This window comes from Convolutriloba macropyga, chromosome 3 (assembly GCF_964194025.1).
Source record: "Convolutriloba macropyga chromosome 3, txConMacr16.3, whole genome shotgun sequence".
Lineage (NCBI taxonomy): Eukaryota > Metazoa > Xenacoelomorpha > Acoela > Convolutidae > Convolutriloba > Convolutriloba macropyga.
Window position 1 is genome coordinate 13,052,413 of NC_134470.1, and position 13,375 is coordinate 13,065,787.

General features: G+C 34.0%; 1 protein-coding gene across 1 annotated transcript in view; it reads left to right on the forward strand.

Annotated features, from left to right (window-relative positions):
• The first annotated feature begins 3,038 nt into the window (after positions 1 to 3,038).
• The window catches only part of LOC142336872 (uncharacterized), a 29,744-nt gene continuing 19,407 nt past the window's right edge, over positions 3,039 to 13,375 (forward strand). The window contains exon 1 of the mRNA XM_075385833.1: positions 3,039 to 3,496. Coding sequence (XP_075241948.1) covers positions 3,081 to 3,496 — 416 coding nt within the window. The 5' untranslated portion in view covers positions 3,039 to 3,080. The remainder of the gene's footprint in view (positions 3,497 to 13,375) is intronic.

The window sequence follows — 13,375 nt, forward strand, 5'->3', positions numbered from 1 at the left end:
CATCTACAACTTTCGAACAATCAATTGTTCGTAACGTACAATAAGCATTGGTAGGGCTAGTTTTGGGGCCAATCTTGGACTGTTACAATCCAAAAAGAATGAATTCGGATTGTAATCAGTCGGTCTTATTTTTGAAAAAAGAACTTTTTTTAATAATAAAGAACAGAACATATCAAATCAAAGCTCAGGAGTGATAGGTCCAATTGGCTTCCTAAGCAGCTTCAAGTTAATGCATGTAGTTTTTTACTTGAAAGTTTGTGATCGTTTCGACTTTAAAAAATTTTTAAATAAATAATGGCTTAATGAACTTTTCCTCTTTTTTTTTCTTAATTTGGACAATTTGTAGCTTAGTGTCAGCAAAGAAGGAATGCTTCTTCATTCTACTGATCTAAAATTTAGTCTCGATTGCGGTTTTAAGCCTGAAGTTATTGTTTTCTGGCTTTGATACTACTAGATTTCAGATTTTTTTTTGTTTTCAGATATTGGCCAGTTTTTCACGTTTTCTAGTCAGATTACCTTATTATTAACAGTTCACATATCACCTTTTTAGCGTTCAAAATAAAGCACAAGTGAACATATTAAAATCCGGAAAGATCTAGATTATCGTTTTAACGGCCTCGACCCTTCTTTCTTGAAGAAATTAATTGAATTTTTTGATTTTGTCTTTAACTGTCATTTTTACTTTGTCGTTTCGGCCGTATGAAATTTCTTGTATAGCGATAGGTTTCACTAGCTTTTCATAGAAGAATAGTTGAGCCGATATTCTGATATTAGTAGATAGCTGATGGCTTTCATGACTTTAAAAACAATCGTTTTCCAAAACTAAAAAAAAACTTTTTTATTTTCGCAAGTTTGTTCTTGTTATTTTTCTTTTTGTTACCTAATCTAGTTAATTACAGGTAAAATATGAGATTATGGGTGTTACCGGAAGGTGTCAAAAGGGATTGATGTTCCAAAACCTTTTTTTCTAAGAATGCGTTGTGACCTTACTGACTTCAACACCGGTTTTTCACAAAAAAAGTGAATTAATTTGATTTTTGTCATTTTTGGCGTTCTTTTGTAGATGCAAAACCTTTTCTGGATAATTGCAGGACTTCAAAGGCTTCCTTTTGGATGAATAAATGACCCTTTTTAAATACTGTATTTTGTAATTAATGTCTTTGGATATAATTTTGTTTCGAAAAAAATCAAAGTTACATAATTTTGACCTTTTCTCTTATTTGTCTACTTGCTACCTAGTCTCACTAATTAATGGCCACATACTACATTATCGGTGTTTGAAGAAGGCGCAATCGAATAGATTTTGGGGGCCAAAATATGGCTTGACGGTTTTGACAGCGTTTTCTGGCAATTTTCAATTGAATTTTTGTTTGTTGTTTTTTTGTTGTTCTTTTTAGCCGCTCAAAAAAATGAATAAGGACAGGTCCTAATGCCCTTCCATAGAAGCATTGGTAATCGCAAACCTTTGGGATATTTTACTTGATTTCTAATGGTTTTCATTACTTTGAAATTAGTTTTTTTAAAAAAAATAAGCCAATTTTTTAACTTCACTGTTTTTGTTCTTTTTTGTCTAATTGTTACCAAACCTTTTTATGGACTGGTCCATATCTTTTCTTGTGATTAATAAGTTATTTTGTTTAGTTTTAGGTATATCTGACGGTATGTTGACTTTGTTATTAAATTTTGTTTTTTAAAACGGACATAAAGTTTTGATGTAATTAATGTTTGTTGTTGTTGTTGTTGTTGTTGTTGTTGTTGTTGTTGTTGTTGTTGTTGTTGTTGTTGTTGTTGTTGTTGTTGTTGTTGTTGTTGTTGTTGTTGTTGTTGTTGTTGTTGTTGTTGTTGTTGTTGTTGTTGTTGTTGTTGTTGTTGTTGTTGTTGTTGTTGTTGTTGTTGTTGTTGTTGTTGTTGTTGTTGTTGTTGTTGTTGTTGTTGTTGTTGTTGTTGTTGTTGTTGTTGTTGTTGTTGTTGTTGTTGTTGTTGTTGTTGTTGTTGTTGTTGTTGTTGTTGTTGTTGTTGTTGTTGTTGTTGTTGTTGTTGTTGTTGTTGTTGTTGTTGTTGTTGTTGTTGTTGTTGTTGTTGTTGTTGTTGTTGTTGTTGTTGTTGGTGGTTGTTGTTGGTGTTGTTGTTGTGGTTGTTGTGGTTGTTGTTGTTGTTGTTGTTGTTGTTGTTATTGTTGTTGTTGATGATGTTGTTGTTGTTGTTGTTGTTGCTGTGGTGGTTGTTGTTGTTGTTGTTGTTGTTTTTGTTGTTGTTGTTGTTGTTGTTGTTGTTGTTGTTGTTGTTTTTGTTGTTGTTGTTGTTGTTGTTGTTGTTGTTGTTGTTGTTGTTGTTGTTGTTGTTGTTGTTTGATTTTGCTGTTCGTCTTGACTCGCTTTCTTAATATTGGCATATCGCAGCAATATAATGCTTCAATTTTTACTCCACTGGGTTATTTGCTTTGGAAGCTATCTTATCGATCATACACAATTTTTTTGAAAAATACTTGGGCTTTTTTGGGTTTTTTGGGATTCCCAAAAAATAATTTTTGGGTTTTTTTATCTGTTCCTCATTTGGTAGACAATTATGCCAAAATTGTGGATAGGTGGGGTCGGAACCTTATGTGCCATCGCACATTACCGAGCCGCCTTGTTTGTTTTTACTGCCGTCTTTATATACTGGAAACAGATCCTAAATTTCTATCTATATGCTATTTTAATTTAGTTTTTGATAATTTTTAAAGATTTTTAAAGATTCTAAGAATTTAAAGATTTGAAGAGTTTTAACATATTTTTCAACACACGAAATGCTGAAATCATTTTAGTTGTATTAATCATTTTGACTGAGACTGAGAATGGACGTCCAACGATGAAATGAAGTTCTGCTGTTTCATAAATTTGTAGTCGCTCGAGTGGCGTGTAGATATAAAAATTGTTAATAAAATTATTGAGTAGTGGAAATGATGATACTCAAAAGTTGTTCATTATTGAGTATTGGAACTGATATACGCAATAGGTGCAACTACGTTAAATATTCTTCTTTTTCTTCTCTTTTATTACTTCTTTTTTACTTCTTTTTAGTAATTTAATTTAAGCTGAGTAATGTCAGATGATAAAACCTCTCAAGATCATGACGACCACCACCATCATCATCATGGACATGGTCATGGACATGACGATCCCTCGGTGCTTGCCAGCTTCGAACAGATGCTGTTACAAAATTTTGAAGTGACCGAAAGCGAAACCAAGAATCTCATAGACTCCCTGGGAATTGAACCAAGTTGGAACATTATGGATGTTGGTTCCGGAACCGGTTTGCTGGCTCCGTTGTTCCTCAACAAGATACAAGAAGGATCGGGATCTTTGACACTGCTCGAGCCATCAGATATGTTCACAGGACACATGGAGGGGCTTGTAGAGAAGCATCAAGGAAAAGTTATTCATAAGAAATCATCAGTGGAAGACAAGAACTACCCGTGTGATGCGAACACGAATGGTTACGATTTGATTTTTGTGAGGTTTGGTTCCTTGTTGTCAACGGTAATTTAGAACTAATTGCCGAGACTTGTTTTTGAAAAGTTCAATTTTCAATAATCGACAAAATGAGCAACTCTACTGCTTAAAATGTTCGCGAGTGCAAACACTTTCTTCTAGATATTGGCACTTTTTTTCAATTTCCCTCTATTTGTTGTCATGTCACTCGGTCTCAATAATAGGGGATTTTATCAGCCCTCTAACCCAACAACTTGAGATCCAATTAACTTCTTTAGTTTGCAGCTAATAGTTTTTATGCTCGAACACCATTGTTGATATTTTTGTCACTCTCTTTCTCATTATAACTAATAAGGTAGTTTATGATCTTTTTATTGTTAAATTTTATTAGTGTTAAAAGGATTGAAAAGCTTGTAGCTTTACGCGGTGTTCCAACTGCTTGTAACCAACTTTTGTTCCAACTGTTTGTAAATTGAACTTGAGAACAGAGCCTTTGAGCAAGTGCCAATTTTTATATAGTTTTTTCGCGTGCGGCTATATGACTTCTTCTTCTATCTTGCTTTTTTTGGTACGAAAATTTTCAAATGTTGACAAATATCTTCTAAGGGTAATTTTTGATTTCATCATTGGCAGCTAGAGGTTTATGTGATTTCTTTTCATAAAAAATTGGTGAATTTTTAGAGTTGACCCGTTCTCATGGTTCTTTCCGTCACTCTCTCCCTTACTCTCAAGGTCTGGACTCATTCGTACTCATAAGGCAAAACCTAAGCTATTTAACGGTTTCCATTGATCTCTAACGTTTTCAGCAACTTTGACTTGACTTGTTTTCAAAAGTTATCAATGATTTTTGCTTTTTGCACGTTTTTTTAATTCTCGATATGTGATCGTTCAACTCAACTAACAGCAGCTCCGATTAGATCTGCGTGGAGTTGTAATTGATGCTTCGAATTTATAGCAATGAATTTTAACAACTTCGACAATACTTGTTTTCAAAAGATCCTTATTTTTTTTTCTTTTGACGGTTTCTGGAGTTTTTGTTCGGCTATCATGACAATGTCTCTCCGGCTACCATGACAATGAGTTTCAAATAAATCAATCAAATGTTTGGGATTCATCTTCAAAGGTTTTAGCATTTTAGACAATTTGATTAAAATTTTGAGCTTTTCCAATTCTGCTGTTTCCTGTAATTGTTGATCTTGTTATCTAGTCTTCTTACTAATCACAGCTGTTATTGGTTTTCTGATTCATCAAAAATGAAGCTATTTCTGAGCTTAAGTTGTTAGCTGATGTTTTTAGTTTGAGAGCAGTGACTTTGAGAGCAATGAAATTCATGAGATTGAATCTGTTGATGTTGGGTTGCTACTGATAGATTAAATTCGTATCGTAGTTCCGGTTTCCACTAAAACCAGGGGTTTTAGCTTGTATTTCAGCTTGATGTTGTTTTTGTAGGCGGTCTTGCAGGGGGTAGTTGTGTACTGATGAAATTTAATGAAGTTTGGTCGTGATGATTGAGAAGTTGTAGTGTTTGCTAAGACGTTGGGTACCGTACTGTTTGTCTTGGGTAAATTTACTTCTAGCGGTGTCGCGGGCCGGAATGTCTCTCTAGTGAATTGTTTACGTGTTTGTTTCTTTGCAATTGTGTCTGTGGTTTTAGTTCTCCTTTTGGATGATGTAACTGTCGTAGATGAATTTGTTGCACTAGTTGCTTGAGTTGGTACTGCTGAAATCTTGATAGCTGAAGGAAAAGTTGTAGATGGGGTAACGTGAGTTGTGGGTTGTACTAGTCTGTCCAGTTGTTTAACTCCAGATTGAGGTTTAGAAGTTGATTGTGTATTGTATTCGGGCCAACCACTCGAAGGTTCCTTCTGAAAGACTAGTATCAATTCGTTAGGGATTGAAGAAAGTTCCTGAAAGATCAAGTATTCTCTACTCTTATTCTTTTCTAAGAGTATATTTTTCGAAGTTATTTTGCAAGTATTTTCTTTTTGTTATTTTTTTGTATTCTCTTATAAGGTAAATCAGTTGTAAATATGAAGTCAGTCTGTATTGTATGATCATCATATAGTTTGATGATATTAGAGTGATAGAGGAATTAATCCTATACTGGAGACGTAGGAACGTTGTGATCGTTTCTTTTTTCGTCTCTATTATTCTTATCATTTAGGTTTGGATAACCATTTTTATTCTCATTGGTTAGAGTTCGCATTCTATTATTATCATAAGGTGGGCTTTGAGTAACTCTAGTTGTATTTTCAGATTTTGGAACTTGCATTGTCCTTTCTTTTTTTTCATCAGTGTTAGTTTTCTCTGAATTTGTTGCTGCTTGATAGATAGAAGTCAGAATTGGAACTGACATTAAATCAAATGTGGCAGCAAAGAGTGCTTTACTAAAGTGAATAGATGCATCTGTAATTTTGTTAATTTGCATTGCTCGAATTAAGCATAAGACTATGTCGATGAGTAGCTTAATGAATAAGAAAGCGGCAAAGAATGTTCCGCATCGCTCAATTATATATTGTATTTTGCCAAAGGTTTCAACAAATTGATTTTTAAAGAAGTCGGGTGGAATGAATGAATCCAGATAAATAGTTCTACAGTTATAATAATTTGTGCCTGAAATATTTGAAAATGATTCTCTGCTACCTAATAGTGACTTAGTAAAGTGTTTGAGAACTCCTTTCATATTGGAGTTGAAATTTATTGAATTCCAGAAAGCCATCATTTCTTTATATGTGTAGATAGAAGCTTGAATGCTTGCTGTAATTATATTAGCAATTTGCTGAATGACTATGTGTGGTTTAAAGAGTGCAGGTCCTCTTACTTTTATCTGCGGGGTTAATTCAACCCATGAATTGTCATCATCAACATCTAGTTGAAATAAATTGAATGTTTATCAGAGCACAATTGTTCTTTGGCTTCAGTGAAGGTTTGTCTAGAAACCGGATCAACTAAATGTATTTCATCTTCATAGAGAATTGGTATTCGGTTATAGCACTTACTAAGAATTTGTAAGGGTGAATGAAATTCATGACAATTATATAACCAGGCAACATTGCCGTTTGTTTTGATAAACATAGATCTGTTTCTTGTTAAGGTATATCCAGCTAAACGCGGATTTTCATGAGAAATCATTAAAGTGTTGAGAATAGTTGAGCGTTCTAATTCACAGTCATTTCTTAATAGCTCTAGAGTAGAGGTTTGAAGTTGCCGAAGATTAATAAAGCGCAAATAGTCAATTTTTGTTCCAAGATGGGTTTCGAAATCAATATTCTCATAAATTTAAAAATGCTTTGTATCAACTGTTTTGTTATCACTGGAATAATATTTATTTTTAAGCGTAATGGCACTGGTATCAGATTTAAATTTGTGAATGGGTTCTCCAGTGTTCATATCGAAACCGTCACGACGACTAATATATAGAGAATCATATGGCGTAGGATACACTATTTGTGGATGACTACATAAAGACTGTGGTTTATTGTAAACTTGGAAAATAAAGCTTTGTAAATCAAAGTCTGACTGCGCTGAGCTAAGTTTAGGATCCTTAACTATATAGTATTTGTCATTAGCTTTAACCATTTGAGCGTTAAAAAAGCGAATCATAGTGAAAAGACAATTTTTGAGTTCATCGCAAGTGTATGCAAATGGATCAGTAGATGTAGAATCGCAGCCTCCGCCTGATAAAGGACAAGGTAGAGGTATATTTTGCCAGTTATTAACTATGCCATCTCTGAAGTTTACATTCAGGCTAACATTTTGCGTATATGTTTCATAAGTATAGTGTGTAATCCAACCTCGGGAGTTATTTTCATTGTTTCCAGTTCCAACTTTGCCTGAGTTAAAGTTTTAGAACAAAGATGTGTCAAAATCGAATTCTACTGAACTAGAAGAAGGGGAAAGCTTTATCTTTTTCCTTTCCTTTGCAAGTTTGCATTTCTGAGCATCAAGCTTAACTGAAGTAGTAATAGTATTATGTCTGGCATCTTTTCCGGTAGAGTCAAAAGAATCACAAAACCAACGTAATTGCTGTTGGGTTGCTTTACACATAGTTGCTTCTAGCTTAATTTTATACTTTCTTTGGTAGAGATTGACTCGTGCTTGATTAGTGCTAATTTTATCAGGGCGAGTTTCGCAGGGTGCTACTTTGTTGAGAGAATACATCTGATGTGAAATCATTTTTGAGCAATCAAAGTGGTTAACATGAAGGTTTGGAGCTGTATTCTCATAGATACTCATCTTTTCAATTGGTCTGGCGTCAGCAAGAGACGTTAAGAGTAGTAATGCAGGAAATATAATAAAGACCAGATACTTTGCGGAGCAAGCAGTTATAACGCAGAGAAAAGCAAGAGGTATTATAGCAATAAGTTTAAGAAACTGAACAGAACGAATTTGAGTTATTCATAAAGGATTCTATTTTTGAAGGAAGCGCTTTCTTATCAGTAAGTTTTTCTTTAAAGAACTTGTCTATATTCAGTGATGGCAGTGAATGTTCGTTGATTTTTGACCGTATCTCTGAAACTGATAGCTTTTCAGGAGGCTTTAATAATTTAAGGTACGGGATTTCTTCAGTAAAGCAATTATTTCTATCTATGACACATTCTATGAAGTTTGGGTGAGAATCGTTATATTCAATGAGTAATTCTAGTTTTGCAATACGTTGAGCAATTTCAGATTCAATATCAGTTGCAACAGGTGGGAACAGAGTTAAGCAAAGTAATATGAAAAGAAACATTTTGTAACTTACATTTATCACTTCGTCTATTGCTGGTGACTTTTTGATTTCTCCGTCTTCCATTTATTAAACGAAGACAGTATAAGGTGCGTCTAACAAATTCAAGTTAATATTATCCGTGAAATTAATCTGATATTTTAGCTCGTGAACGTGAGCGGGATTATATGGTACCCAAAATATAACCAATTTTGCGTTATTTTCTGATGTTACAAAGAATGCAACTATTTTCTGTCGATTAGAAACAAAACACTTGTCAAGTTTTACAGTTTTATTTCCGAATTTCAATACTTTCTCTAGGAGGAATATTCTAATATAAGATAGCGGGTCATATGCAATAGTAAGAACTTGTGTTTCAAGGGAAAGTGGTAACATAGATTAAGGGTCTACAGTAAAGGGAGCTTCAATGATATCAAGGTTTATTTCGTCTCTGTTGTTTAATTGGAAATGAAAGCGTTCAATTTGTTCTGGTTTGTTATGGGTCCAACAAACAATTATTTCTAAGTTTACAAACTGGCCTTTAACGAAGAAAATAACAATGTTTTTATATGAAATATACGATCGATCAATTGTGGCTGACTTATTGTTATTTTTTCCGGTATGTTTTATCCGGTATGTTATAAGGAATGTAAGAAGTTGAGAAAGTTGTTCTTGAAGCTATAATCCAATAATCGTTTAACGGAATATTCATTGATCAGTTAGTGTTTCTAAAACCAAACAAGGGACATTTGAATATATTTTCCCCAGAAGACAGCAATAGGATCTTTGTTGGAATTAATAGCAAGGAACACTACAGTTCTTACTTCTTTAGAAATTTGACGAATGGTTAAGGTGTTTAGTGTGAGTAGTGTTGTTTGGAATTCGAATCTACGTTCAACCTGAAGAGTTATATACTCTTTTTCTGTAGTTGATATCTGAGAAAAGAACATTTAGAATTGTTAGTGAACTAGGATACCTGGTATATGTGTGTTGTGACAAGTGTTAGCTGGTGGTCACAAATAGAAATGCTTAAAAACTAGTTTATCTAAGTTTTCTAAGTTTATTAGTCGAAAGGGACAAAATGTGAAAGATAGGGAGAGAGAGAGAGAGAGATATTGTTAGAGCTGAATTTGAGAGCGAAAGAAGTAATTGATTTCAGAAAGTAACTGTGAAAAGTGATTTTGAATTTTGGTAAGGCTATTAAATAGTGGTTGTCAGGGTTAAGTTACCAAAATATGTGTACTCAATTCTGATTGGTTGATGGCTAACCTTGACTAGTGGCATGTAGCGTTGTGATAAACTGGTCAAACGACAAGCACATTACGATAACTTCGTAAAATTGAATGCTCAGGATTTGCTGTTTTTATATGTTCTATGCGATTATAATGTGTCTTAAAAAGGAACTTCTGGTTCGAATTTTAGAAATCGCAGATGTAGGGCTATAGTATAGATGTCAATGGTTGAGTTACGCTAAAAGGTAGCACTTGTACTTCAACAGAAACTTTCCGAGACCTCTTAGAACTTATTGAGCTAACATTTGCTGTTTTATGTCCTTTGTAGGTGAACATTATATCTAAAAAAATGTACTTATAAATCGAAATTCAAAAATCCCCTGTGTCAGGCTAAGGTACTAGGTGTTAAGAACAACTGAATATAATTCTCAGGGTTTTAGAGTTTTTAAACATTTCCGGAGACTTTTTTTCGTGTGAGAAGTTGAATTATCAAACTTTAGTGTTGAACATCAAGTATAAAGTACGATATTTTCACTTATAAGCTTGATATAGAAAATTTGCTCGCAACGTTTTGTTTGTTAGGTTTTTGTGCGTTGATGTGCAAATTTTTAGTTTGGTATCTGGACGCGTTCATAAAAGGGGTAACTTAATTTTGAAATTTTTTGTATAATTCCTATGATTTTGCTGACTTTATTAATTCAAGTTAGTGTAGGATTTAAATGCTTGTTCAACTGACTGGTGATAGAAGTGGGCTCAGGGAAAATAGTAAATCGATTTCTACTTGTTCTAGTAGGGGAATTTTGTTTGTTCTTAGTTGAAATAACCTTGTGTTTAGAAGTCGTAATATTCAGGTTAGTTATTTGTTCATAAGTGCTTCAATGTTCATTTTAAACATTCCTTGGGTCCTTAAACTAGTAAGGTTAGCTCTTATCTGTTGACTATTTGGGCTGCCTAAATTTGCGTTTCCTGACTAAATGCGATTTTACGTGGATTAAATAGTTTGCAAGGGACAAGTTCCTGTACTTAAGGTATTTAGCTTAGATAATGGTATTTGCTCATAGGGACTTGTTTCTACTTAGCTTTTCTTTGGGTAACATGTGTTTTCAGCGTTAGTTTGTAATAAAAGGTATGCGTAAATTTTAAATTTGCATAAGCTTTGAACATGTAGAGAAGTTATGTGTGTGTGTAACAGCTTGCAATGGTGATTAATCGCGTACTTTGTGTAAGATTTGTGTTGAGTGGGCTATTTGCTTTTTGCCTTTAACTCTTGTTGACTATAGTTGATCTCTTCTTGCATAGTAAATTCTAAACTTTAAATTTAAATTTTGTTCTTGTTAACTTAATTTTCCTCGACTTTTAGTTTCAATCTATTTCTTCTTTAACGTTTATCTTCTAATTTTTCTTTGATTCCATTTCTGTTATATTTTTCATTTTCTAAATTTCCTTTTTCTTTCTACTTCATTCAATCTTATTATTTATCATAAATTGGTACATGGTGAATTATCTGCGGGAGACTGAGCTAGCTAGAGAACCCTTAGAAAACCCTAGGTGGTGGTTAGATACGAATGGGGTTAGTTTAGAACCTCTGAGCTTGATTCAAAATAGAAAGCGGAGGAGTCAATATTTACATTTCTCATACCAGGATACTGCAGGTCTATCTGCAACTCAATTCTTATATTTCTTCTCTGCAAGTTATAAGTTTCCTCAACTCGTATTATCTGACGATGAAATTGATGGTATTATTAGAGCCATAGGAAGCAAACGCCCTTGGGAAAGACGGGAAACACAGTGTGTCTCTGCAGAAACCGTCGATAAAATTAAATTCTTTCTAGGGAAAGATGTGAGTAAATTTTCTACCTTTTCAGGGCTTCCAACCGGGAAATAGAATGAAAGGGTAACTTAGAATGTAGTACGTGGAGGGGGGAACAGAGGGTGCTGGTTTAGGGTCAGATTTTAGTAGGCGTACAAGTTGCAATTGTTTTAGTTCTTCAAGAAACTTTACATGAGACCAGAGGAGAGAAATGACGAGCATTGGAAGATGCTACTGGATGTTGAGGATGAGCTCTACAATCTCGGGGAGACCTGGTGGAACCCCAAAAAAGGGCCAGTTTTCCAAGAGTGCTATTTACAGCTTTTTACTTGGAACTATCAGAACTGCCTTATTTTCAAAAACTCAAGTCTAATGTGCGCAGTGATGAGGAGACTGGTGCTGAAGGTAGCGTATGAAGAGAGAAAATATTTTATCTTCTTTTAGTAAAGAGGGGTTTTAATGTTTGTATATTATTTTGTTTTTATCATTTTTATTGCAGTTTTGTGCTTGGGGACGCTTTTATTATAAAAGTTTTATTTAAGGAGATTTTGTGTCTCTATTTCTTTTTGAGTTTATGTATCAAGTCAGAAGGAATAGGTTCACCAAAGAATGTAGGTGATTTTCTATTACGCTGAGGTCTGCTTAATACTTCATTTGCGTCGGGTAAATTAGATATATTAGTTGATGCTGTAGTTGTAGAATTTTAAGGTGATGATTTGGGGCTATTATGCGTTGCTTGGGGGAATAATTTACGTGTAGCTTTAAATTTACTAGTATTATCAGGTGGGGTAGAAAAGTTTTCTTGCTGTGGGCTATTAGGTGAATACATGTTTTGTATAGTGTAGGAGGTTGAAATGCGTGGGGGTAGAAAATTAGAAGAGCTTGTGCCTTGAATATGTGTAGTGTTATTTACTCGTGTTTGTAGCGATTCTAAGCCTGAATCTTTTGTGGGGTAGACTCAACGTTAAATGTTGGCTGTAGTGTACTACTAGGATTAACAGTATGTTGTGTTTCTACTAATGGCCACTGTGAATTAGCAATATGTTGTGCGCCTCTATGAGCGTTAGATTTGGCTATATTATGCTAATTATATTGAGTATAATAATCATCAGTGTCGTCTGGGACTACATAGTTCTCAATTAGCTCTTGTATTTTTTCTTCTTTCGGGTAATAAGGTGCTATATGATTTCTATGCACGGTTTTCTTCTCATTTGTTTTATCATGTATTTCAAATGTAGTGTTAGTTAGCATTCGTTCCACTGTGTAAGGGCCTGAGCGTAGCTCTTGTAGCTTTTTAGACTTTAGTAGTCCTTTAGAGTGATTTTCTAATAGTACTTTTCTACCTTCAGGTATAGGCTTTCCAAGCTAAATCTATTTCTATACTTGTGTGCTTTATTCGTAGTTTGTCTACATTTAGTGGAGGTATTCGAATATATAATTTTAAATGTATTCTCTCGTTTTAACATTTCGTTTGATAATCTGTTTTGTAGTAATTTCTCTATCTTTTTGTTATTACAAGTTTCTTCACTATGCGAGTGTGGTGGTAGATTACTACAATACTCTGATGTGCATTTCTTTTGATTATCTCGTAGTAGTCCTATTTTTAGTGATAAGGGTATTTGTGGTTTTGTTCCGAATAGTATTTCATAAGGGGTGTATCCTGTACTATAGTTTACTGCAGTATTGTGTGAAAATGCAAATTTACTAGTGTACTCGGACCAATTAGATCCACTTTTACTAATAAAATGTCTTAGGTAATTAGTCAAATGTTTATTTTTTACTTCTACTTTGCCGTTAGTCCACGGTGAATATGCAGTTCGGGGGCCTAGTGTAATTCCTATTTCGTTTGTATAGTGAACAAAATCATTACTAATAAAGGCTTTGCCATTATCATGTACTATTTGTTGCGGTATACCGCATGTGGTTATAAATTTCTCTAGTTGATTTACTGTTTCGAGAGCTTCGGCATTCTTGCTAGGATATACTTGTGTACATCTAGAAAAAGCATCTAATATTACAAGACAAAATCTATTTCCTTTACTAAGTGGTCGTAGTGGACCTTTATGATCAATGTGAAGTGTATGTAGGGGTATAGCTTCTAATTGTCCCCATGGTTCTAAGGGTGCTTCGTTTAAGTCTTTGCGTGCTGACTTAT